Raw genomic sequence first — 24,337 nt, forward strand, 5'->3', positions numbered from 1 at the left:
AAAGCCAATTAAAACACAGGGCACCAGAAATAGTACAACATTGTGAATGTAATTAATGTTACCTAATTTTACATTTATAAATAACTATCATGTAGCAAAGTTTTACTATAGTAAAAGAACAAGAACAAAAAGAAGGTAAACGACTTTCAGTGATTTTTGTGGGCCTGTGATGAGCTAGTAGATATCAATGACGCTTCTCAAAAGCAGCTTGTGAAAAGCATCAGTGATATCTGTGACTCAACTGTGTTAAGTCAATATATCGATATAAATATCATATCAGTTAATTCAAATTAACTGAATATTTAGCCTCTGTGCACAGACTTAGTAAAACAGGTTTGACCAGAACAAGTTCAAAGAAATTGAAGGAACATTAACTCAGCACATCCTGAATGAAATCTCCTAAAACTTGTCCAAACTAATGATGGCAATGGTATGTAAAGAGCAGAAACTCAGGTAGAAAAACCAGTTTAACTTGTGAAAGGTGTTTATGTCCTATGGTCACTGTCATTCATCAGCAGGTATTTCTTGTGTAAAATATTTGGACATACCAGATGTTAGTGAGCTAACAGTGCCAGATAATATTTCCTCTTCTGTTATCATCCAGCACTTATGAGTTTTTTTGTTTAGATTAGAGTTGAATTTCTCACCTGGTGGCATGAGTTTCATGAGTACTCTTGCTCCATCTCTAAGAGATGGCATATCCAGGTTACTACCCAAGTCCGCAACTTGCCAAAGGAAAGAAATATATCTGGGTTGCAGAGACATTATCTAGGATATACAATGAACAAAATATTTACTGTGATTAGGACAAAAAAGTTTCATTTATCAAAGTAAGTCACTATCCCCAAAGCAAGTTTTCCACTGTTCAACCACATCTTTGCATGTACATATATTTGCCAATTTGCCTTCCAAATGATCATTTTAACTTTCAAAAATCCATTCATTCATCATGATGCCAATTTAAAGTAGTTTTTATTGTGCTTCCTAAGCCATTTTGAGTAATTTTTTTTGAAAAGGTCTTTCTGCTATTTTCTAAACGATAGTTTCACATGGTTCTCAGATGATTTTTACACAATAGGTACCCAAACTCCATTAAGGAATGAATAAAAATTCCAATTTAATCTAATTGTTGCAGGAATCCAAATCCCTTTCATAATAGAGTGACAGGTATAATTGTAGGCACACAAGTATTATAAGGGCCAGGAAAATACATAATTTGTTATTCTTTAGGTGTATAAGCAGGAATCTGGATAAGTACATTATATTTCTCTCTGAAAATTAGACTAATATCCAACAGTATACTCCACAGTTAAATATTTAATAGTATAATTCAACTATTACAAATCTATCTAGGTAGTATAATTCTAACAATTAAGGATTCACTTAGAGGTTTATAGTTAAAAGAGTTATCTGACATTCTGTCTTGTCCTTAGAGAACTGTAAGCTCCTCAAAAAAGAACCATTCCACACATTTTTTTCATATTTCCCCCAAAAGAGTATAATGCCTTGCATACAACAGTTACTCACCACCCCAGGCAAACAACTTTCTACTTCTGGATTGGGACCATCACTGTAGTGATTACAACGGTTTCCTGGAGAGCCAGTTGAGGAATCAGAAGAGCTATCAGGACTTGAAGTCATGTTGGAATTTACTTGTGTAAGTTTCGCTGTAATTAGCTAAAAATGACAGTATCTTTTAATAGCAAAGTCAAGGCAAAACTGACTCCTAAAACATATCTTAAGCTTTAATTTTACAAATACATTTTAAAAAGTACTGTCGAACATACCCATTTAAGTTTATTTCCTCCACTATACTTCAACTTGTGTAATGTCTATCTTGCTTGGAATTACAAGCCAAATACCGACACAGAAGCTTGTACACAATGGTTATATACTCAATAATTAACACTTATTGTATAACCAATACACAATTATGTTGTATTATAATAACCAACACAACACTTAATTCTGAAGAAGTATCTAAAAATTATTATGTACTTACTGATTTATCTTTTAAATTTAACTGTCCAATTAGCTTTCTGTCATCTTCAGAATCTATCAGCTCCCCACCCACAAAAAGTTCAATTTTTGTATGGGCTATATTGGCTTTAATCCGATTGAGAATACATCGTCGCACTGAACCAACAGTATCATTAGTGTGAGACCAAATGTCCAAGTCATCAACTTGTCTGCCCTGGTTTGGAAATCGAACTATAAGAGAGAGATGTTTGCCACGGAATGCTCTGAAAAAAAATTTTAAATTAAAAAGAATGAAAAAAAGGGCAGAATCACATATAGCAGATTGCCAAGAAAATAAACCTGGGAACTTCTTATTTTCTTGTAAATAACAAGATGACAATTAAAGAAAGGTATTTTGGTTTTAGGATCTTAAGAGCAACATTATACTTCTTTTAAACTCTAAACATTATGATCTTAGAAATCCAATCATCATATTCTGTTGCTGTTAACCTTGTCTCTATGGATGCAAAACAAAAGGTTTCTGCTTACAATGAATTGTCACAACAGGGAGAAGAGTAACAGTTATTTTTAAATGACAATATTTCAATTCACTAATCTTCAAATCTGAAGATGAGTTTCAGCTTGAAAACATTACAAGTGGTATAAAATCATGTTTCTACTGAAGAATTATTAAGCCATCAAAATTCACCCCAAAATGGTATAATCTTGGTACATTGTCTTTTCAGAGTCAGATACAAAATAAAAAATATTCCAGAAGCAATTTTACAATTTTTCCGCTACAAAAGTGATCAAACTTAAAAAGAAAACCTGATGGTGATTATTCTCTAAATTTTCCCTGAAACTATAAATCCCATTTAAATTCTTAATAAATAATTTAGTAACTTAAACTTTATAATTGTATGATTATAGTAAATTATTAAAATATGATTATTAAATTTTCTGATTATTTATAGTACTTAGTCTTTAAATTTAAAGTCATTTTAACAGAGGGCATTTAAAAATGTTTCTTGTCATAATGGATGAATACAAAATACAAACCAACAACTTTAAAATAACAGCACCACATTAATGTGATAACACTTTGGAAAAATTAAACAAAAACTCTTTGGTAACAAGAATTTTTTGCCAAAATATAAATCAAAATAAAACCTATCCTATTATAGAGTGTCTATTTAAAAAAAAAAAAATTAAGATACAAAGAATTTTTAAAAAGGAAAGGACATCAAAATTCAAAAATTAAATTGTGCCCTACTTTCCTTTTAACTTATGTATTATAGTAATAAAAATTGCCTTTAAAAATCAAACAACTGCAAATTAACTACAGGAATCAACTTCTTACATACCTTGACATTGGTAGAATCATCCTTTCCTCATGATAATCACTGTCACATTCATTTATATATTCCTTTAAAACCGTTAATACTCTAACCATTCGAATGGCTTCCTGTCTTGCACAATTAATACTGTCTTTGTCACCATCCAAAACACACAGTGTATCATATGAGGCTTTCAAACGATCAAAACAAGATTGAATAAAGTCTTCATGGATAATCACCTACACATCAATAGGCCATGTAAGGATAGTTCAAGTTGCATACAAATTTAAATAATGAAACATAATGTCCATCTAATCAAAAGCAGTAACATTTCTTTTCTTTCTTTTTTTTTTTTTTTTTGAGACAGGATCTCACTTTGTCTCCCTTTGGTAGAGTGCCAGGGTGTCATAGCTCACAACAACCTCAAACTCTTGGGCTCAACAGATCCTCTTGCCTTAGCCTCCTGAGTAGCTTGAGAACATAGGCCACAATGCCTAGCTATTTTTACAGATGGGATCTCACTCTTGCTCAAGCCTGTCTCCAACTCCTGAGCTCAGGCAATCCACCTGCCTCAGCCTCCTAAATGCTGGGACTACAGGTGTGAATCACCATGCCTTGCCAAAAACAGTAACATTTCAATTTGAAGGTAACTCCCAAACACAATTATATTTAACAAGTAATAAAACTTAAGTTTCCTAATAGGAACCTAATAATAAAAAAATAAGAAAGTATAAATTGGGTGGCGCCTGTGGCTCAGTGAATAGGGCGCCGGCCCCATATGCCAAAGGTGGCAGGTTCAAGCCCAGCCCAGGCCAAACTGCAACAAAAAAATAGCCAGGCGTTGTGGCGGGCACCTGTAGTCCCAGATGCTCAGGAGGCTGAGGCAAGAGAATCGCGTAAGCCCAAGAGTTGGAGGTTGCTGTGAGCCATGTGACGCCACGGCACTCTACCTGAGGGAGGTACAGTGAGACTCTTGTCTCTACAAAAAAAAAAAAAAAAAAAGTATAAATTAATTATATTTAAAAAAATTAATATCCGGACTCTGGACTAATGTTAAACAAATTAAGTCAAAATTTTTGCCATCTCAACATACAATAGTAATTATATTCAAAATAACTCCATTCACTGAAGGATAACTTTTAAAGCAAAATTGCTTTAGTTTAGCATTGCAAAAGACAAATACAGATTAAATACTTAAGAAATATTATTGTCAAGAGTTAAAAATCAATTTTCTACTTAATTCCAATTTTAAAAAGTACAGTAATGGGTGGCACCTGTGGTCAAGGAGTAGGGTGCCGGTCCCATATGCCGGAGGTGGCAGGTTCAAACCTAGCCCCAGCCAAAAATCAAAAAAAAAAAAAAGAAAAAGTTAAAAAGTACAGTAAGCACAAGATGTTTTTTTTTTTTTTTTTTTTAATTAATTAATTAATTTATTTTTTGGCCGGGGCTGGGTTTGAACCCGCCACCTCTGGCATATGGGACTGGCGCCCTACTCCTTGAGCCACAGGCGCCACCCAGAAGATGGTTTTAACCTAATTACAGTTGAAATTTTTATAGACTTTCATCCTCACCTGATTGACCTTTAACCTTGGGCCAAGGTTTGTATACATCTCTTTAAGAAGGTCTATAGCTCTGTTGGCAATATCATCATTACTCTGAATCACAACCTAGTTCCAAAAAAATTATATTAATATTATTCAAGATATATTTTAATCTGGCACTTAAATTTAAATCATACCCTCAATTACTGCTAATATCATCTTTAATAATCTATACTGATTTTGATTCTTATATCATATTAAAATATACAAAAGTAAACTTAAAAATTGAAGAAAAACTAAAATACAAATCTTCTGAATAAAGCAATCTGTTTAAGAATGAAAAGGACACAAAATACTTGCACCAATATGATTTAACTGCAGTTTAGTGGCTAACCTGGGGGTTAAAGTGGTAATTCGAACAAGCTTTAAAAAGTATGTGAAATACTATTTATCACAAAGATCTGGCTAGCATCCTCCAGAAACGTACTTACTTACATCTTTACCAATTATGTAATAAATTACTAGTTTTCAAACTATAATGTGATTAAAATACTCAAGCTTTAATAGTTATCTCAGGAATAACCTCTAAGAAGTTTTAAGAGGTAAGAAAGAAAGGAATAATGGGAAACTGAGCAGAGAAATCAAAGCTTTCCTGTCTTACTTCAACTAGTTTTGTATCATTTTTTAAATTTATAGTGGTTACTCCTGGAATATTTGAAACGCACTGATTTCAAAGGAATATCCCATAACAAATATCTTGGTCTACCTAAAATTTATCCACAAAATTAACTAAATAAATAGCTGAAATATAAAGTGCAACAAACAGGTTAGAATTTTTAAAATGCTTTATAAGCACATTACCTTTTACTTTCCACCTATTTAAAAATATTAGAATTTTCATAGTTGACCACCTTCATAAGTTGACCAAATTTCCATAGACTGGTTATGCACCACATATATATACCAGTAGGTTGGGCCTAGATCCTTATGTTGACCACCTCCATATGTTGACCAGTTTGCTATAGTCCCTTGGATGGTCAATATATGTAAGTTTTACTGTATATCACAAGTAGTGTCAATAAAGATATTAATCCAAAATCATTTCCTAAATAATACTTTCTTCAGTTCATCAGATGTATCTTATAAAAATCAGGAAAAACAATAACTTTCATTAAGGCAGAATAAAAGATGTGTAGATAGATGATGGTTACTGTACTTCTGTACTTTTGAGAGGGACAACAGATGTGTGAGTGGAAAAGAAACCCACCAATAAATATAAGTAACATAACAAGAAGCTAAAGATAAATTACCCTCATACCTCTACATTTCTAGGATAAGCATCAAAACTGAATAACATAATTCTCAGACAAAATTAATAGTTCTTTATTTTAAAAGCCAGCTTTGGCACAATGTTGGCAAACAAACTATTTTTCACTTACCCCCCAAAGGTAGTCTAATCCTATTAATTCCAAATCATCCATCATATAGGCTCTTCTTTTTGATACTAATTTCCCTTCTCGACAATTCACAGCTTTGAAAAATCTTTCAAAACATTTCATTCCATTTTCAGTTAACAGGGAAGGATCAAGTTGAAGCACATTACTTTCAAAGAAGTCCTTATTAATATCAGGATCTAAGTCTGGTTCATCACCCATTAATTTAGAATACCACTTAAAACAGGCTTCACGATCACAAAGATATACTGCATTCTCTGCCAAGCACTTCCATATTTGTTTCGCCTGAGGAGCACAGAGCCATAGCTGGCCATCCTTCAATAAAAATCTTGGAAAAACATAAATGAGTAATTACTGTCTACATAATTTTATCACCAAAAAGTTGTTTCAATACATATAAAATAACACTTTTCCATAATTATAGCTTTATAGCTTAAAAATATTAATTCTTTCAAACACATTTCTTAACCACATTATCTGGAATTAAAAATAAGCCATATTACTAAGTCATTTATTTAACAAGCATATTATTAGCCAACTAAAAGGTATCAGTAACTTTGCCAGGTACTTGGACCTAAATAATAAAACTTTCCCTCTGCCTTCCCAAAGTTCACCTTCTGAATAACTAATTTAACTTCCTGATGAATAATTTCTTTGGAAAATAAGGTATTAGACTAAATGACGTTAAAACTAAAGGGTTTTAAAGGTCTTAAAATTTTTTTCTATCTTGAAACTAATCTACACATAACCTAAACGTTTTCTATGCCAGCCATTATTAGTATGTTTATCATATTTGGTGATGTCATCTAGATCTAGATTTAGATTGTTCCACCCATGCTGTCTGCTCTTTCTATGAATGACAGGGAAAGAATAAAGAATCTTATTTTAATATGAATAGTAATTTTATACTTAGGTCAAATAACATTGGCTTCATTTCCAATAAAATACAGCATTTTTATTTAATGTCAGTTAAGTTTCTTCTTTTGGGCCTTAATTTTCTTTTTCTTTCTTTTTTTTTTTTGAGAAACAGAATCTCAAGCTGTAGCATTGGGTAGACTGCAGGGGCATCACAGCTCACAGCAAGCTCAAACTCTTGGGCTCAAGCAATTCAATTGCCTTAGTCTCCCAAGTAGCTGGGACTACAGGCACCTGCCACAATGCCCAGCTATTTTTTTGTTTGTTTGTTTCAGTTGTCATTGTTGTTTTAGCTGGCCTGGGCTAGACTTGAACGTACCAACATCAGTGTACCTGGTCAGCGCCCTACCCACTGAGCTATGGGCGTGGCCTGAGCCTTAATTACATCTAGAATCTCCATAAAAGTGCAGAGACTAAAAGAACCTTTTATCTTAAATCTACCTTACCTCCCCCACAATGTAATTTATAAATGAAAGGATACTGAAATGCAATTGTCTACAAAATACATCTCCAATGTAAAAGCATTAAAAAATATATATTGACGGTGTCATAGAAAGAGCACACACAAAACCAGATGAGTAGTCTAGTCTAAACTGGCTCTGTATTTTCAAACACCTTAGTTTCCCCAAAATGAATCTCAAACAGGAATAACACTTGTCTCATGTTTGTCATGATAATTAAAGCAATTAGCACAAGGCCAAACATGTATAGCAGGCATTAACTTTTCCCTTTAATGAACTGTAGTGCTAGATATTTTCAGAATAGAAATGATGAGAGACTTCTTATACTAAACTTTATTAGTACAGTGGATAAATTTTTTTTCTGTTCTAATATACCTAAGAGACACAATATACACTCATCAATAATAAATACAACAAAATATTACTGAGCAGATTCTGCTTGTACTATTATTTACTTTGACTTAACAGAAAATTAAAATTTTCCCTTGTCTGATCTGAATTTTTTTTTTTTTTTGAGACAGAGTCCCACTATCCTGCCCTTGGTAGAGTCCTATGGCATCACAGCTCACAACAACCTCAAACTCTAGACTTAAAAGCAATTCTCTTGCCTCAGCCTCCCAAGTAGCTGGAACTACAGGTGTCTACCACAACACTGGCCATTTTTGTTGTTGCTGTTGTTGTTGTTGTTGCAGTTGTCATTGTTATTTAGCAGGCCTGGGCCAGGTTTGAACGCGCCAGCCTGTGTATGTACCGTGTACGGACATGGCCTGAAGTAAGGTTATTATATATAATTTCAGATTGCTTTTGTCAGTCACTTATAGAATATACAGAACATCAAGATACACCAACAACCCTGTTTCATTAAAATGTAGTTTTCCAACTAATTGCTTTTGTATCCAGTAGTTCAGAGTACTGGGTATGTTAAGACTAAACACATCTCTAACATAAATAAATGTATGCTCCACTTAATTAAAAGGTAATTTCTTTCAAAATTCTCAAAAACCTAGTTTAGTCAACACTTTAAACATCATAACGACCAAATAGGAAAATGTCATGTGAACTTTCACAATGTTTCTTAGGTGGGAAAACATTCAGTATCAGAATGGAATGACCACCTAACAAATTACAAAGATTTAACTGTATACAATATTAACAATGCATTCCTTATCCATAATATAAAGAGAACGGTAATTGTTTAAAACAAACCTAAGAAAATTAAGCCGTTCTTGGACTTCTTGAATATGACTATATCTACTTCCAAGCCTCACAGTTTGTGGATTATAGTCTTCATGACCTATAAATTAACCAAAGTTATGGATTAAACACAAGAATATCCATATGACTACTAAGTTTTACAAAAAGAAATAAAAAAGTTTATAGTAGTTTTCATTAACAGAAAACCTATAATAATATTAACATATATCCTATTTTCTCCATTAAAAAACTCACTTTTTACAAAGTCCAAAGAAAAATATAACCTAAATATTGTCAATATTATAACCTTTAATTCTTAACGTATATTAAAGGAATTTTTAGGTACAGCCTATGGTTTTTCCCCATTTTTTCTTCTGTTGTATTAAAACTCATCATGTAGGGGGGCGCCTGTGGCTCAAGGAGTAGGGCACCAGTCCCATATGCAGGAGGTGGCAGGTTCAAACCCAGCCCCAGCCAAAAAGCACACACACACAAAAAAACTCATCATGTAGTGAAAAAAATATCAGTATTAAAAACAGCATTACTTCATTCATAAGGAATTGAGATGACAGAAGATGTTATTCTTTATAAATTTATCATACAATTATCTCAATTACAAGGCTGTGAATGTATAGAAAGTATCAGATATTGAAAAAACCTATCCTCCCCTTATGATTAAGAATACATATACTGGGTGGCGCCTGTGGCTCAAAGGAATAGGGCGCTGGCCCCAGGTATTGGAGGTGGTGGGTTCAAACCCAGCCCCAGCCAAAAACTGCAAAAAAAAAAAAAAAACACACAAAAAAACATGTGTTAATGAGCAGGCTTAGCCTGAATTGCAAATCTTTGGAAATGACAAGTATCATACTCTGGGAGAAAAAAATCTCAGTGTCCTCCACTGAAAGAAAAAGAATAAATTTAAAACCCCTAAAAATATAGAATACAGAGTTTTTTTGTAAGAGACATGTTAGTGAAAAAGCTAGAACTCAGCCAAATATGGATTTGCTCCAAAGTAAGACCCTTGTCTTAAAAAAAAAAAAAATTGCTTAAGATTGTTTTATCTCATTCCAAAGCAAAATAAAATTCATGGAAGTATTAAAAGAATCAGATAAAATTATATTTAAAAATGATCAAATTGGTTTATGGGGTTAAATAAATAATAATAATAAATAAAATTCCCTTTCATAAGATTCTGATATTTCTCAGTTATGCATCTCTTGGAATACATGTTATATCCTTTTGGTGCCTAAATATTCAAACAATGTGTAGTCCTATGGGAATTGGTTTAAAAATTATCCAAATCTTCAAAAGGGGGAGATTTTTTGTTTCTGAAAAACTTCAATTAGAAATCTCAATTTATAAAAAAGATGGGATACGATGTTTAGAATGCTTGGGAATGCATGTGGATTTGCAATTTGGTGAAGTAAGGAAACAAACATAGTAAGATTAATCTTTTCTACTTCTACATAAATGAGTCATAAAAATTGCTTACTTTCACGAAAGTTATCAATTGCCCAAAACCTCACATCCTCAAGAGGCTGTCCTTAAAAATTTCAAGATTCTGCAAGTAATGATTTTCTACTGCTAAGAATTGGAGTGGCACAACTTAGTCTAGCCTTAGCTCACTAAACTCCATGAATTACTGGATTGAAGCGATCCCCCTATCTCAGCCTCCTGTGCAGATGTGTATCACCATACTCATTTAATTTGCAAAAATAATTTTTAGAGACCGAGTCTTGCTATGTTACCCAAGTAGATCTCTGCATTCCAGAGGTCTACTTAAAATGTGGATATTTTTCCCCCAACAATATTGTTATATGTTGGGAAACTATTTTGAGATTTGTGATTTAAGCATGTAGCTTAGAATTATTTTTAAAATTAAGAATTCAGAATGACAGGTGGCCCTGCGACTCAAAGGAGTAAGGTGCTGGCCCCATATACTGGAGGTGGCGGGTTCAAACCCAACCCTGGCCAAAAAAAATTATAAATAAATAAATAAAGAGTTCAGAATGTCATGAATACATAAAGTGTAGTACTGCAGTGATGGTCTCAACCATCTCCCTGTGAACAGTTAGCTTCTCTGATAAAATCATGGATCACAGTAAAAAAAAAACCAGTCTCTTGTTCTCATGTATTTTTCTGATCTGCAGTCAGGCATGTTATCCATTGGACTACACATTCTATTTCTCACATATTTTTCATTATGAATAACTCAAAACAATGAACTTTAAAAAACGCTCTCAGTGATACTGCAAGTGCTCATAAGAAGCAGAGAAAAATCATGACATTACAAGAAAATGTTGATATTATAGGAAAATGTTGAATTGTTTAAAATATACCATAGATGGAACTCTGATGCTATATAGTTGCCTACTATTTCAAGATAAATCAATCTAGCATAAGGACCAAGATGAAAGTAAGTCTGTGACACCATTGGGGCAGCTTCTCCAGTAGGTGTAAAAACTTTGCATGTTTCTGTGAAAAGCCTTTTTATCGTGCATTGAAAATGCAGCTATTATGTTCAGAATTGCAATAACAAATATATATTTATAGACTATTTTATAAAATAATAATATAAAGAGAGTGTGGCCATTCTTGTAATCATGACATGTTGTCTGGTATGTAAACAGAATTCAGTTAGAATAGAGCTAGTGATGCTGAAATGCACACATACATGCCTTTTCTCAACTATCTTGGCAGTCTTCAACTACTGACAAAGACATTAAAATTTCAGATAAAATCACAGAAAGATGAAGTAAATAATAATTATCACTGGTGTTCAATTATCTGTCTGGCTCTCATTTTAGGAATGGTTTTTATTGGCATCTGAAAGAGATTTGTATATATCTTTCAGGCTGAGGTCACAAAGTGGGCACTGTATGCAAATTTTGTTTCTTTGGGATAAGATTTGTCATAAAATTATATGCATATATATCCTATTTTCTCCTTACCACCCTGCTTAGAGGTTTAAAGCAATCTTTAAACTAGATTGCTTCTAGTTTGCCAAGATTGAAATGAATATAGCACTTAATGCTTAGACAGCTTGAGAAGAATGAAAAAAGTAAAAGGCAAGAGAAAAAGGAAGTCAATGCAATCATGAGAGGCATCTGAAGTCACTCACCTTTTCCACATTTCAAAATACAAAAGAATTCTAGAGATCCTAATGTAGCATATTGATTAAACAGTATTTTCACTTCAACATTATGATCAATCCTGCCTTCAACTGGACAATATGTGTTTGTTTTTTTTAAGACTTTTTTTATTCCTTTTTTTGAGACAGAGTCTCAAGCTGTTGCCCTGTGGGAGTTCTGTAGCATCATAGCTCACAGCAACCTCCAACTCTAGGGCTTAAGTGATTCTCCTGCCCCAGCCTCCCAAGTAGCTGGGACTACAGGCACCCACCACAACACTTGGCTGGTTGTAGCTGTCACTGTTGTCATTTTTGGTTGTAGTTGTCATTGTCTGGCAGGCCTGGGCTAGATTCGAACCCGCCAGCTCTGGTGTATGTGGCTGGCACCCTAGCTGCTTGAGCTACAGGTGCCAAGTCCAATATGTGTTTTTTATTCTCCATAACTTTGTGTATAAAACTAGGTCTGTAAGGTGATTTAATCTGGGAAGCAGATATAATTATAAAACATCTTTTACATGGGGAGTGAGTGGAAGGTCTGATTTACAAAGACTACTTTGTGCTCAAGCACACACAAAACTTTCAGAAGAGAAATAACATTGAGATTGACTTTTAAAGCATCAAGAGATAGCCACATATGTCAAATTGTTAAAGGTTGACCTTTAAAAATACAGTAACCAATTTGCTAAAATATTTCATATTCTGAAAATCACTGAGATCATCCAAAGAGCACTAATTACTAATCTAGTAAATTAAATTAAAGGAAAACATTAATTCAGTCTTATAAAAACTAACATATAAGAACAGGTTTGGGCAAAATTATGACAGGTAAATTATTAGTCAGGTTTTATTGAAAAGCAGTTAAAAATGGTGACAGAAAGCAAGCACGGGTTTCAAATGAACACATACTCAAGAGAATAATAAGCAACTATAGGTACAAGAAGCAGAACTCCAAGATATAGTACGACTAAAAAAAATCAAGAAGAATTAAACAGGAAAACAAACATTTAATAAAGAGCTAACAGTTTTGGTTACAGGAGATTCAGGATGCTAAACAGAGAACATAAATCTGTTAAGTTAATACAATTTTAAATCAATTCATTTCCCTTTGTTTGCCTTTAAAAGAAATGAATCTATCAGGTACAATGAACACTATTCAGGTAAAGAGCACACTTCAAAGCCCCGATTTAAGCATTTTATAGGTATCCATGTAAAAAACACTTGTACCTTCCTATAATTTTGAAATAAAAAAGGTAAACAAGTATGTTATTTATGAGGTAATTAACCGTAGGGTAAACAAAAAAATCAAGTGAGTTCATATGTTGATTCCCCATAGTTAATTGTAGCTTATCATACACATACCTCTAGCATATAATCTGATGCTATTCATATAAGTTGCAAGATTTTCTGCTACCAAAGTGACTAAGGCATGATTGTGTTGAAGCTGGTTGATTAAATCGTGGCGATAGAATACATGGGGACTTCGCTGAGTTTGGCTGAAATGAGAAGACCTTTAATAGTATAATTAGATAAATAAAAATTGCTGTAATTTAGGGAGTTTTTACAAGTTACATTCTAGCTACTACTTTAAAATTTTAAAATAAATTAGTCAATACCCTCGATTTAATAAGGAACTATGAAGCAACACAAAGAAAATAATCCAGGCCTCATTACAAATTATCTATTTTAATATTCTTATTTATATGAAAACTATAATCCGAAGCGCATACAATTACGTGATAAAGAATTTTGTCATTAACATATTCAGAAACATTGAATTGCAGCAAATTTTCTTCAAGGCACATAAAGATAGCTAGTTCTCTTTTCTTTCCTATTTTGTCATTTTCAGTGAAAACAGTAAGTTCCTTATAATCACTGTTAATCCACACAGAATGAAGCCATTTGCCTTGGAATAATATATGTACTACTTTATCTGCAAAAAGTAAATGAGTATGTCTGACAGAAGAAAAAGGCACATATGATTGCTAAGTCAAACAATCAAAATATGGCCTTCACAAATACACACTATAGTACGGTATTTTCTCCTATCCATAAAATCTTCAAATTTCATGTCATTTCTCTAGGAACAGAAAAATAAAGTCTAAATTCAACTTCAAAAAGCAAAACATACATGGAATCTTTTTTTTTTTTTTTGTAGAGACAGAGTTTCACTTTATTGCCCTCGGTAGAGTGCTGTGGCGTCACACAGCTCATAGCAACCTCCAACTCCTGGGCTTAAGCGATTCTCCTGCCTCAGCCTCCAGAGCAGCTGGGACTACAGGCGCCCGCCACAACACCCGGCTATTTTTTTGTTGCAGTTTGGCCGGGGCTGGGTTTGAACCCACCACCCTCTGTATATGGGGCTGGCGCCCTGCTCACTGAGCCACAGGCGCCGCCCCATATATGGAATCTTAAATTTTTATTTAAACAAGAATTCTGTTTTTAATAATTAAACATAATCATTATTGATCATATCACATAATCATAATTAAAACATTAACATAATCATATTAATCTAGAATTAAGAATATTGGCAATCATATAACTGTCTTACCCACAAGAAAAATGTTTCTAAGAGGTTAGACAGAGAATCTTTCTAAGATTACAGGCTAGTTACACAAAGCTGGGATACAATGCCAAGAATCTTTTTTTTTTTTTTTTTTGTAGAGACAGAGTCTCACTTTATGGCCCTCAGTAGAGTGCCATGGCATCACACAGCTCACAGCAACCTCCAACTCCTGGGCTGAAGCAATTCTCTTGCCTCAGCCTCTTGAGTAGCTGGGACTACAGGCGCCCGCCACAACGCCCAGCTATTTTTTGGTTTGCAGTTCAGCCGGGGCCAGGTTTGAACCCACCACTCTCGGTATATGGGGCCAGCGCCTTACCAACTGAGCCACAGGCACTGCCCAATGCGAAGAATCTTAACAGTGCTTTATATGTTCTTGTGATTACCATAATTTCTCGATGTCACTTTTCCTTTCATGTCATTCAGTTTAAAGAAAATTAGTTACGAGAAAATTTTTAAATAGTTCTAATAAACATAACAATGCATCTGAGATCAAATACTTAAAACTAAGAAATATCTAGTTAAAATAAGAGTAAACAAAACTATAAACATTAAAGTTGTGTTATCTTTTGTAATTTAAATTGCTTTGAGTTCTCATCTTTAAAACACAACTTCAACATTCAAGAAAGAGATGTTTCTTCCACTTTGGAAACTAATATTTTCAAGTATAAAATTTAAAGTGAAGAAAAATGTTGAATATATGTTAAGATTAGATCAATTAAGAAAATAACAAAGACTGTATAAAATATTATAATATGGGCCAAATATGAATACTGGGCCAAAGACAGACAAACTATGGAAAAGATAAAGTAAAAAGTTGAGTTAAACAAACATAACACATGTCACCATATCTGGTATATATGTGTATATAAGTCAGAGGTAATTCTAAACAAAGGCAACATCTTGTCTTTAATACTTAATTGCTATGTGATACAGGATAGATACGTTACTTAACCTATGTATCCTAACATACAAAAAAGTTGAGTATCATCCAAGATGTTTACTTTTGTTTCAAACAAATTGCTCTCTAAGCTTCCTGCTTTTCCACTCTGGTTTTCTTTCCTTAATATGTGCTTTTACTGACAGGCTATTTTCTTTTTCTTTCTTTCTTTTTTTAAGACAAGAGTCTCAAGATGTCACCCTGGTAGAGCTCTGTGGTATCACAGCTCACAGCAACCTCACACTCTTGGGCTTAAGCAATTCTCTTGTCTCAGCCTCCTAAGTAGCTGGGACTACAGGTGCCGGCCACAATACCCAGCTATTTTGTTGTTGCAGTTGTCATTGTTGTCTAGCTGGCCCAGGCCAGACAAGAACCTGCCAGTCTTGGTGCATGTGGCCAGCAGCCTAAGTACTACAATATGGGCGCTGAGCCTGATAGGCTATTTCAACATAAAAATACACAAACAAAATTTAAAAATTCTCTCCCTTGAAAGACTTACCTCAAATTTTGAGGTGCTTCACCAAACAAACTACAAATTTCTCTTATTTGTTTCAGTGCAGGAATTACCCACTTGTCATTTGTACGAAGTTCTTCTATAAAACGATCTATCCACTGGATTTTTTGTGTGTCTCGATCCTTAAACACACATACAAAAAAGTTTATTTGTAAATTGATCAATATTCAATATAATTCTACCTTTAAATTATTTTGAAGAATAATTTAAAACTGAATGGAACTAAATGGAAAACTGAAAAACTTGTAAATCTGATAGCACAAAAAGTATGATGTAAAGTTTAATCAAACAAAATGCTGTAACTACAGTCTTATTTTGAAATTATCACTAACTACAAAATGTAAAGCACTATAATAAACTCAATGTTTCACGATTCAGACATACTTGACAACAAGATATAATATAGGCACATTTATAAGAATTATGACTTTTAAAACTTTTGCCAGTATATGAGTGCCACATTTTTATTAACTATTTTATAAGGTTTTATCATAAAATCTAACAAAAAAGATGCAATCTCAACTATTACTATATATATTGGGTTTGGCTAGCACATTTCCTGCTTAGAGCCAAGAAACATGAGAAATTGATATGTCATCAAGAAAATAATAATTGTACAATAATTCCATAAATCATAAACGATTACCAAAATTAAAAAAAATCAATATACATAAAGTTTCAGAGAATAGGTGTAAATATTTATCTAAAAATAATTAAGATTATAAAATAAGTTTGTTTCAAATACACCTCTATGGCTGCTTCAGTTTATTAAACCATGTGACTATCAGTCAGAAAACCAACTTATTACTTAAGAAAATTAAGTACAATCATTACAAGTTTAGTTGTAATGACTCTATTTCCATACAAAAGAAATAGAATAAGTAATTTTAGATATTTAATACTTAAGTGGATTTTTTTCCAAGCAAACGCACATTGTAAGCCACTTTAAAAGCTGTACCTACTATACTTTAGAGAGGACTCATGAATATAGATGATTTTAATGTGTAAACAATAAAGACAGTCTTTGTCTTTTTATGTATTATGCTATTTACAGATGATTTCCTAAAAAAATTTCTAGAATTATGATTACAATGTTGAAGTCTGGTAATATTTGCAAGAATTTAAAAATTATATATATTTATATTAAATTTGCCATGGCTTTTATAAAACATATTTATACATAAATATTCATTGTGTCTATAAAAGAATTTGGGGTTGGAGGGCAATAAGAATGACAAACTTTTTGGTTTTCTGTAACATCATCAAATAATAACTAATGTTGAAAAAGTCAAAATTCTGGGTGGTGCCTGTGGTTCAGTTGGTAAGGCACCAGCCCCATATACCGAGGGTGGCGGGTTCAAACCCGGCCCCGGCTGAACTGCAACCAAAAAATAGCCGGGCATTGAGGCGGGCGCGTGTAGTCCCAGCTACTCGGGAGGCTGAGGCAAAAGAATCGCTTAAGGCAAAAGAATCGCTTAAGCCCAGGAGTTGGAGGTTGCTGTGAGCTGTGTGATGCCATGGCACTCTACCGAGGGCCATAAAGTGAGACTCTGTCTCTACAAAAAAAAAAAAAAGATAGAAAAAGTCAAAGTTCTTTTACTATATTGAGTGTAATCTAGTATCTATTACAGCAATATACAACACAGTGTATCAAGCAATCAAGAGAACACTAATAAACGCTAGATGAATTTAGAACAAGTACACTGCTTTGGTTCTTCACAACTGAAACTTAAGGCCCTTATATCCATTTGAATGCTAAACAAATACATGAAAACTCATAAGTAAGAATATAGTAGAAAACTATCATCTGCTCAGAAAACCCCACTGAGGCTTTTTCTTTCTCTACATATGAAGTTCCAAATTCATTACTACAAATTCAATACATTTAGACTATTAGAGATTGGAAAAAACTCCTGTTTTTATTTGTTTGTAGAGACCAGTACGTATGAAATATTTTGATGCATATTTTCTTCAAAACTGGAAAAAATGTTTTATGTTGGTAACTAATACTAGTCCACAAACCATGAATGACTTGTTTTCATTCTTTTAAAGTATTCTGGGTGTAAGATTATTCTCCTCTTAATACGTTACCTAAGTAAACATACATTTGTATGTATGACAGTCCTCTTTTTTTTTTTTTCCTGAGACAGAGTACTGCTTTGTCACCCAAGCTGGAGTGCAGTGGTATCACCACAGTTCACTGCAACTTCAGACTCCTAAGTTGAAGCAATCTTCCTGCCTCAGCCACTGGAGTAGCTGGGGTTACAAGCATCTGCCACATCTAATTTTCTAATTTTAGTAGAGATGGGGTCTAGCACTCCTCAACTCAAGAGATACTCCCTTTGTATCCATAACCCTCCCAGAGTGTTAGCATTACAGATATGAGTCACAGTATCTGGCCAACAGTCCTTTTTTTGATGGGAAGAATCAATTCAGCAAATACTTTTCAATCTTCATAATTACCTGGTTTTCAAAACCCAAGAGCATCATCTTGATCTTGTTTGATTAAATTGCAGTCCAAAAGAAAGCAGAATGCTTGTCCTCTAGAAACTGAAAACAGTCCTGCCTGGTCCTATTTTATTTTATTTTTTATTTTTTGAGTCAGTCTTACTATGTTACCCTGGGTAGAATGCTGTGGCGTCACAGCTCGCAGCAACCTCCAATTCTTGGGCTTAAGAGTTTAACTTGCCTCAGCCTCCCAAGTAGCTGGGACTACATGCGCCTGCTACAACACCCAGGTATTTTTTTTTTTTCGCTGCAGTTGTCATTGTTGTTTAGCTGGCCAAGGCTGGGTTTGGACCTGCCAGCCTCAGTGGATGTGGCTGGTGCACTACCTAGTAAGCTACGGGTACTGTCCTATTTATTTTTTCAAAAAGAGGATATATCATCGGAAGGCTGAGGCAAGAGAATCACCTAAGCCCAAGAGCTGGAGGTTGCTGTGAGCTATGATTCCACAGCACTCTACCGAGAGTGACAAAGTGAGACTCTGTCTCAAAAAAAAAAAGTGAATTCACCATCATCATTATTAAATTTTTGAGCTAAGCTTCTGTAACAGTGGCAAAGACTGCTAATAAAAATAGAGGAAGAGGCCTAACATTACAGGTAAAATTAGTATACTACATACAAACAAAAAATCAGTAAATGTTAACAAGTAAAAGCCAGAGAAGCCACCATCTAAATATCACTAATTTAGCTTGAAGCACGTAGGAGGCTCAGATGTGAGGGCACTGGCTACATATACCAGGTCTGCAGTGTTCAAACCCAGCACGGGCCTGCTAAAAACAATAACAACTACAACAAAAAAATAGCCAAACCTTGCAATGGGCACCTATATTCGCAGCTACTTTGGAGGCTGACGCAAGAGAATTACTTAAGCCCAGGAGTTTTAGAGGTTGCTGTGATGCAACCTCATCATACATATGTGACATAGTAAGACTCTATCTCAAAAAAATATATATTTTTTTATTATTAGCAAATGAAATCTAATTACCCTTATACCTACAAAGTCATCATTAACTTTAATTCTAGAATCTATTTTAATGCCACATATTTAGCCATAACAAATTATTCCTCCTATGAAAATCCTCTGTCAAGAAAGTAAAAATGCTTAGTAGATAATATAAAATATCTCACTGAAAACCACTGGATGGAAGAGATGGAGCCAGACATATACACCAAAGTAAGAATTCCTCAAGATTACTTTAAAAACAAAACTGATGCAATAAACTAGAACTATCCTACAACTACACCATCCTAATTGTGAAGGAAAAAATAATTAGAAAAAGTGAGCAAAGAAATAATATTTAAGGGCAGCACCTGTGGCTCAATGGAGTAGGGCGCCAGCCCCATATGCTAGAGGTGGCAGGTTCAAACCCAGCCCAGGCCAAAAACTGCAAAAAAATAAATAAATAAAATAAATAATATTTAAATAATGTATTTAATACAGTTGGTGCTCAATAAATGTTGTTCCTTTATCTTTTTGGATTTTTAATTTTTAATTGATAAGTAACTATATTTGGGGGTATAACGTGATGTTTTGACATATGTATGTATACCTTGTCGAATGATTAAATCTTTGCCAATTCTTCTAAAAAGAAAAAAAGTGAGCAAAGAAGCATTTCCATACCTGGGTACAACTATAATCTAGTATTTTTATGTGGGCACTGAGAGCTAGGTCCATGATGTCTACAGGGACATCATCACTATGGGCCAGATTCCAAAGAAGGTTTAACACTTTGTGTGCCATCACACCATCTTTATCATCTTCTGCAAGACGACGTATCAACTCAAGCAGCTTTTCACGTTGCTTTTTACTTGCATTTGTCCAACTCGCCTAAAAAAAAACATTTAAATGAGGTAAATGCCACAGTTTTACAAATTTGTTTGTATTAAGTCCTAATTGCTTTACGTTTGATTAAACTACATTAAAAATCACCTTTCTCACACACACACACTCCAATACTGTAAGTAGACACTAAATTATTTAAGTATCATGACTCAAAATGCTATCTGAAGAAGCTTCTACAGCTGAAGAGGAACGCAAATTATTAAAAAATGTGAATTAAATATTTTTAAAACAAAAACATGTAGAGAAAAAAGGTTTATAAGAAATTTTAAGTTGCTGACCAAGTAAATAATAATCTATAACTTACAAAGGAAAAAGAGGTGAAAAAATTCTGTTGATGAGGAAAAGTGCTAAATTAAAAAAATTAAAATTATTCTGCTTTTTAGAAGATATATTTTTCATTATTTTACTCTCTAATTACACTAAAGCTCCTAGACATTACATTAAAAAAATTAGATGATTATTATTATTTATTTATTTTTGAGACAGAGTCTCACTATGTCCCCCTGGGTAGAGTGTCGTGCCATCACAGCTCACCGTAATCTCAAACTGTTGGGATTATGCAATTCTCTTGCCTCAGCCTCCCAAGTAGGTGGGACTATAGGCACCCACCACAATGCCTGGCTATTTTTTTTGGCCGGGGATGGGTTTGAACCTGCCACCTCCGGCATATGGGACCAGCACCCTACTTCTTGAGCCACAGGCGCCGCTATTTTTAAGTTGTAGTTGTTGCTGTTTGGCAAGCCCAGGCAGGGTTCAAATCCCCCAGCTCCGGTGTATGTGGCTGGCACCCTAGCTGCTGAGCTACAGGTACCAAGCCAAAAAAAAAAAAAAAAAGAAAAAATAGATTCTTAAAAGTACAGAAAAGAAAGCAGACTCTGAAAAGTATGGAAAAGGGTGGAGACCTACTAGAGACAAAAATGTTGATGGTCAGCCCTACCTTATACTGTTGATGTGAGTGATAAACTTGAGTGATGCCAAAGGAAGCCTAATAGAGCCAGAGCTTTCACCAGAAAGGCAACAGAAATAAGGCTACTTCTATGTGGTAGAAGTTTGGGCAACATATGATATTAGAACTCTCTTCCTAAACAGCAGTAAAAAGGAACACTTGGCACAGTGGCTCATGCCTATAATCCTAGCACTTAGGGAGGCCAAGGTGAGAGGACAGATTGAGCGCAGAAGTTGGAGACTAGCCATAGTCTCACTAACATAGTGAGAAACTATCTCTACAAAATAATTTTAAAAAGTAGTCAGGTACGGTGGGTCATACTTGTAGGGTTAACAACTCGTAAGGCAAGCAGAGTAACTTGAGCTCAGGAGTTTGATGTTACCGAGAGCTCTGATTGCACCACTTTACTCCCCAGCCAAGTCAGCAAAGCAAGACCCTGCCTCTGAAAAATAATCATAAATGAAACTAAACTAAAGGCTGGGTGCTCACATCTATAATCCTAGCAGTCTGGGAGGCTGAGGTGGGTGGACTGCCTAAGTTCATGAGTTCAAGACCAGTCTGAGCCACAGCAAGACCTCATCTCTAAAAATAGCTAGGCATTGTGGTGGCTGCCTGTAGTCCTAGCTACTTGGAAAGCTGAGGCAAGAGAATCACTTAAGCCCAAGAGTTTGAGGTTGCTGTGAACTGTGATGTCATCGCACTCTACCAAGGCTAACATAGTGAGACTCTGCCTCAAAAAAAAAAAAAAAAAAAAAAAAAACCAGTAACAACAGCAAAAAAGAAAACAAGAAAAAGAAAAAAAAACCCCTAAGCTAAATATGCAATTACCATTCAAACCAGTATGTTCAACTAACATAGAAAATTAACAACTACTTCACAAAAATATTGTGCACACCAAGATCCAAAGCAGCCCATAAATAAATAGTCCCAATGTGGAATTCATGAGTTAGCAGTAAAATAAGATTTGATAAATTCATATATGAATACTACTTATCAATAAAGGAAACAAAACTTCATGTTGAGTATCCCTAATCTCACAAAACTCTAAATCCAAAAAATTCCAAAATTTGAAACTTTTATAGCATTGACATGATGATCAAATGCAATATTCCTTGAAGTTATTTTTGATTTTTGATTAAGGAGATAAGTTTAAACAAATATTCTAAAATCCACAAGAAAAATATAAATTCTGATTCTAAGTTTTTCAGATAAGGTATATTCAACCTGAATAGATACATACAGAATTACTTGGAATAAGCAATGCAGAAGAATTACACTGAGTAGAAACAAATGAACTAAAAACTAATCTCAAAAGAGTACAAAATGTGTAATTCCATTTACTTATATTCTTAGAGTGACAAAACCTTCAAAGCAGAAAACAGACAGGTGGTTTCCAGGGGTTAAGGTGGCAGTGGTAGCTGCCTGAAGACTCCTAATCCCTGTAGTACTAATTCTGATTTAACACATCTATGGTATAACTCAAAATTCAAAATGCAATACTTATGAACCTATCATTCAGGCAAAGAAATAACATATAGTCAAATGCCCCAGAGGGGCCTATCAGGTAACTTCCTAAAAATATGCCAATTTTGTGTTTAATATATTACAAAGACGATGCTGCCATGGCAAACCTGGGGCCACGGGTAAGAGTTCAGCCTGGGGCCAGACTAACAGGACTAGGCTGCCTAGAGTGAGGCAGGGAATTGAGAAAGCACTGTGCTGGCATGATGGCTCAGAGGGCACTATGCACTCAGGAGCTGCCACACTGACCCAATTTTCTGTGGCTGCAAGAAGAGCAGTGCTTGGGGAAGTGGGAACCTGGAGGGGAACCTGATTTGAGATCAATTCCTGGAGAACACAAAGTGTGGTATGTTACAGGGCTTACTCTTACCCCACAGAAGAGTGCCACAAGGGACCAGAGACCCGGCCCTCTTACACCTAAGCATTACCTTCTTGGAATTCCCACTTGACAATTTTGGCTCTAGCCAGGTTGTAGCCACAGTTCATTTGCCTTCTTTCTTTAGCATCCAGACAGAGTGTGCATCTTGCTGAAGCCCAATTCCCTCCGAATGGGCGTATCAGGAATACCAGCCTGGCTCATACAGCCTGGCAGGGCTGCCCCCCACTAAGTGCGAAGGCAGTGAAAGGAGTCTAGACCCTACTAGTCCCCTATAGAAAATGCATATATGGGTGGCACCTGTAGCTCAAGGAGTAGGGTGCTGGTCCCATATGGCAGAGGTGACGGGTTCAAACCCAGGCCCGGCCAAAAAAAAGAAAAGAAAATGCATATATATGCCTTGTGGAGATCAGTGTCTCTCTTATCACCATCTGGTGGGAACCACTGCTTCCTAAGTGGAAGGGCAACAAGAGCCTTGGGGCGCAAGAGCCTTGAAGGGACATGCCCCTACCTCCCCGGCATATGGGGGTCTCTGCACTATGTGGCCCTGCTCTAGGAAACCTTGAGAGGCAGATGGGCAGCTGTGGATTTCCCATGCTGACCATAGTAGGAAACTGAGTTTTTTAAGCTATTATTGGCAGGGCTGGCACTCTGGCTATGCCTGGTTTCAACCTGGCTATGTTGGACTCCACCCTCTAGGATGGTATGGCCCACCAGTGCACATTGCCCCTGGCCTAAAAGCCCTGCCCATCTCCCAGTCCTCTCACCTTAGAGCAAAGTAGGCTGGGTCATAGGGACCCTGCTTCCTTGAGCAGAAGAAAAGTAACGTATTAATGTTACTAGAATAAAATAGGTATTTTCCTTTTTTTAAAAATTGAGACAGAGTTTCATTTTGTTGCCCTCGGTAGAGTGCCAGGGCATCATAGCTCACAGCAACTTCAAACTCTTGGGGCTCAAGCAATTGTCTTGCCTCAGCCTTCCTAGTAGCTGGGACCAGAGGCACCTACTACAACGTCCAGCTATTTTATTTGTTTTAGCAGGCCTGAGCTGGGTTTGAACCCAACCCCAGTGCATGTGGCTGGCACCCTACCCACTGAACTACAATAACCGAAGATAAGTTATTTTCTTATTTGTACTA

The 24,337-nt window shown here is 35.0% G+C and overlaps 1 protein-coding gene across 4 annotated transcripts in view; it reads right to left on the reverse strand.

Annotated features, from left to right (window-relative positions):
- The window catches only part of LOC128579199 (probable ubiquitin carboxyl-terminal hydrolase FAF-X), a 294,928-nt gene that overhangs the window by 72,939 nt on the left and 197,652 nt on the right, over window positions 1-24,337 (reverse strand). For 3 of the 4 annotated variants that reach the window (XM_053581416.1, XM_053581414.1, XM_053581417.1), the window contains 10 exons: window positions 20,135-20,341; window positions 15,994-16,130; window positions 13,351-13,499; window positions 8,874-8,961; window positions 6,277-6,619; window positions 4,868-4,963; window positions 3,324-3,535; window positions 2,003-2,243; window positions 1,528-1,677; window positions 648-768 (listed from right to left, as the gene is read on the reverse strand). In XM_053581416.1, coding sequence (XP_053437391.1) covers window positions 648-768; window positions 1,528-1,677; window positions 2,003-2,243; window positions 3,324-3,535; window positions 4,868-4,963; window positions 6,277-6,619; window positions 8,874-8,961; window positions 13,351-13,499; window positions 15,994-16,130; window positions 20,135-20,341 — 1,744 coding nt within the window. The remainder of the gene's footprint in view (window positions 1-647; window positions 769-1,527; window positions 1,678-2,002; window positions 2,244-3,323; window positions 3,536-4,867; window positions 4,964-6,276; window positions 6,620-8,873; window positions 8,962-13,350; window positions 13,500-15,993; window positions 16,131-20,134; window positions 20,342-24,337) is intronic. The other variant, XM_053581415.1, reaches the window with a different exon arrangement.

Source organism: Nycticebus coucang, chromosome Y (genome assembly GCF_027406575.1).
Source record: "Nycticebus coucang isolate mNycCou1 chromosome Y, mNycCou1.pri, whole genome shotgun sequence".
In the NCBI taxonomy this organism is placed as follows: domain Eukaryota; kingdom Metazoa; phylum Chordata; class Mammalia; order Primates; family Lorisidae; genus Nycticebus; species Nycticebus coucang.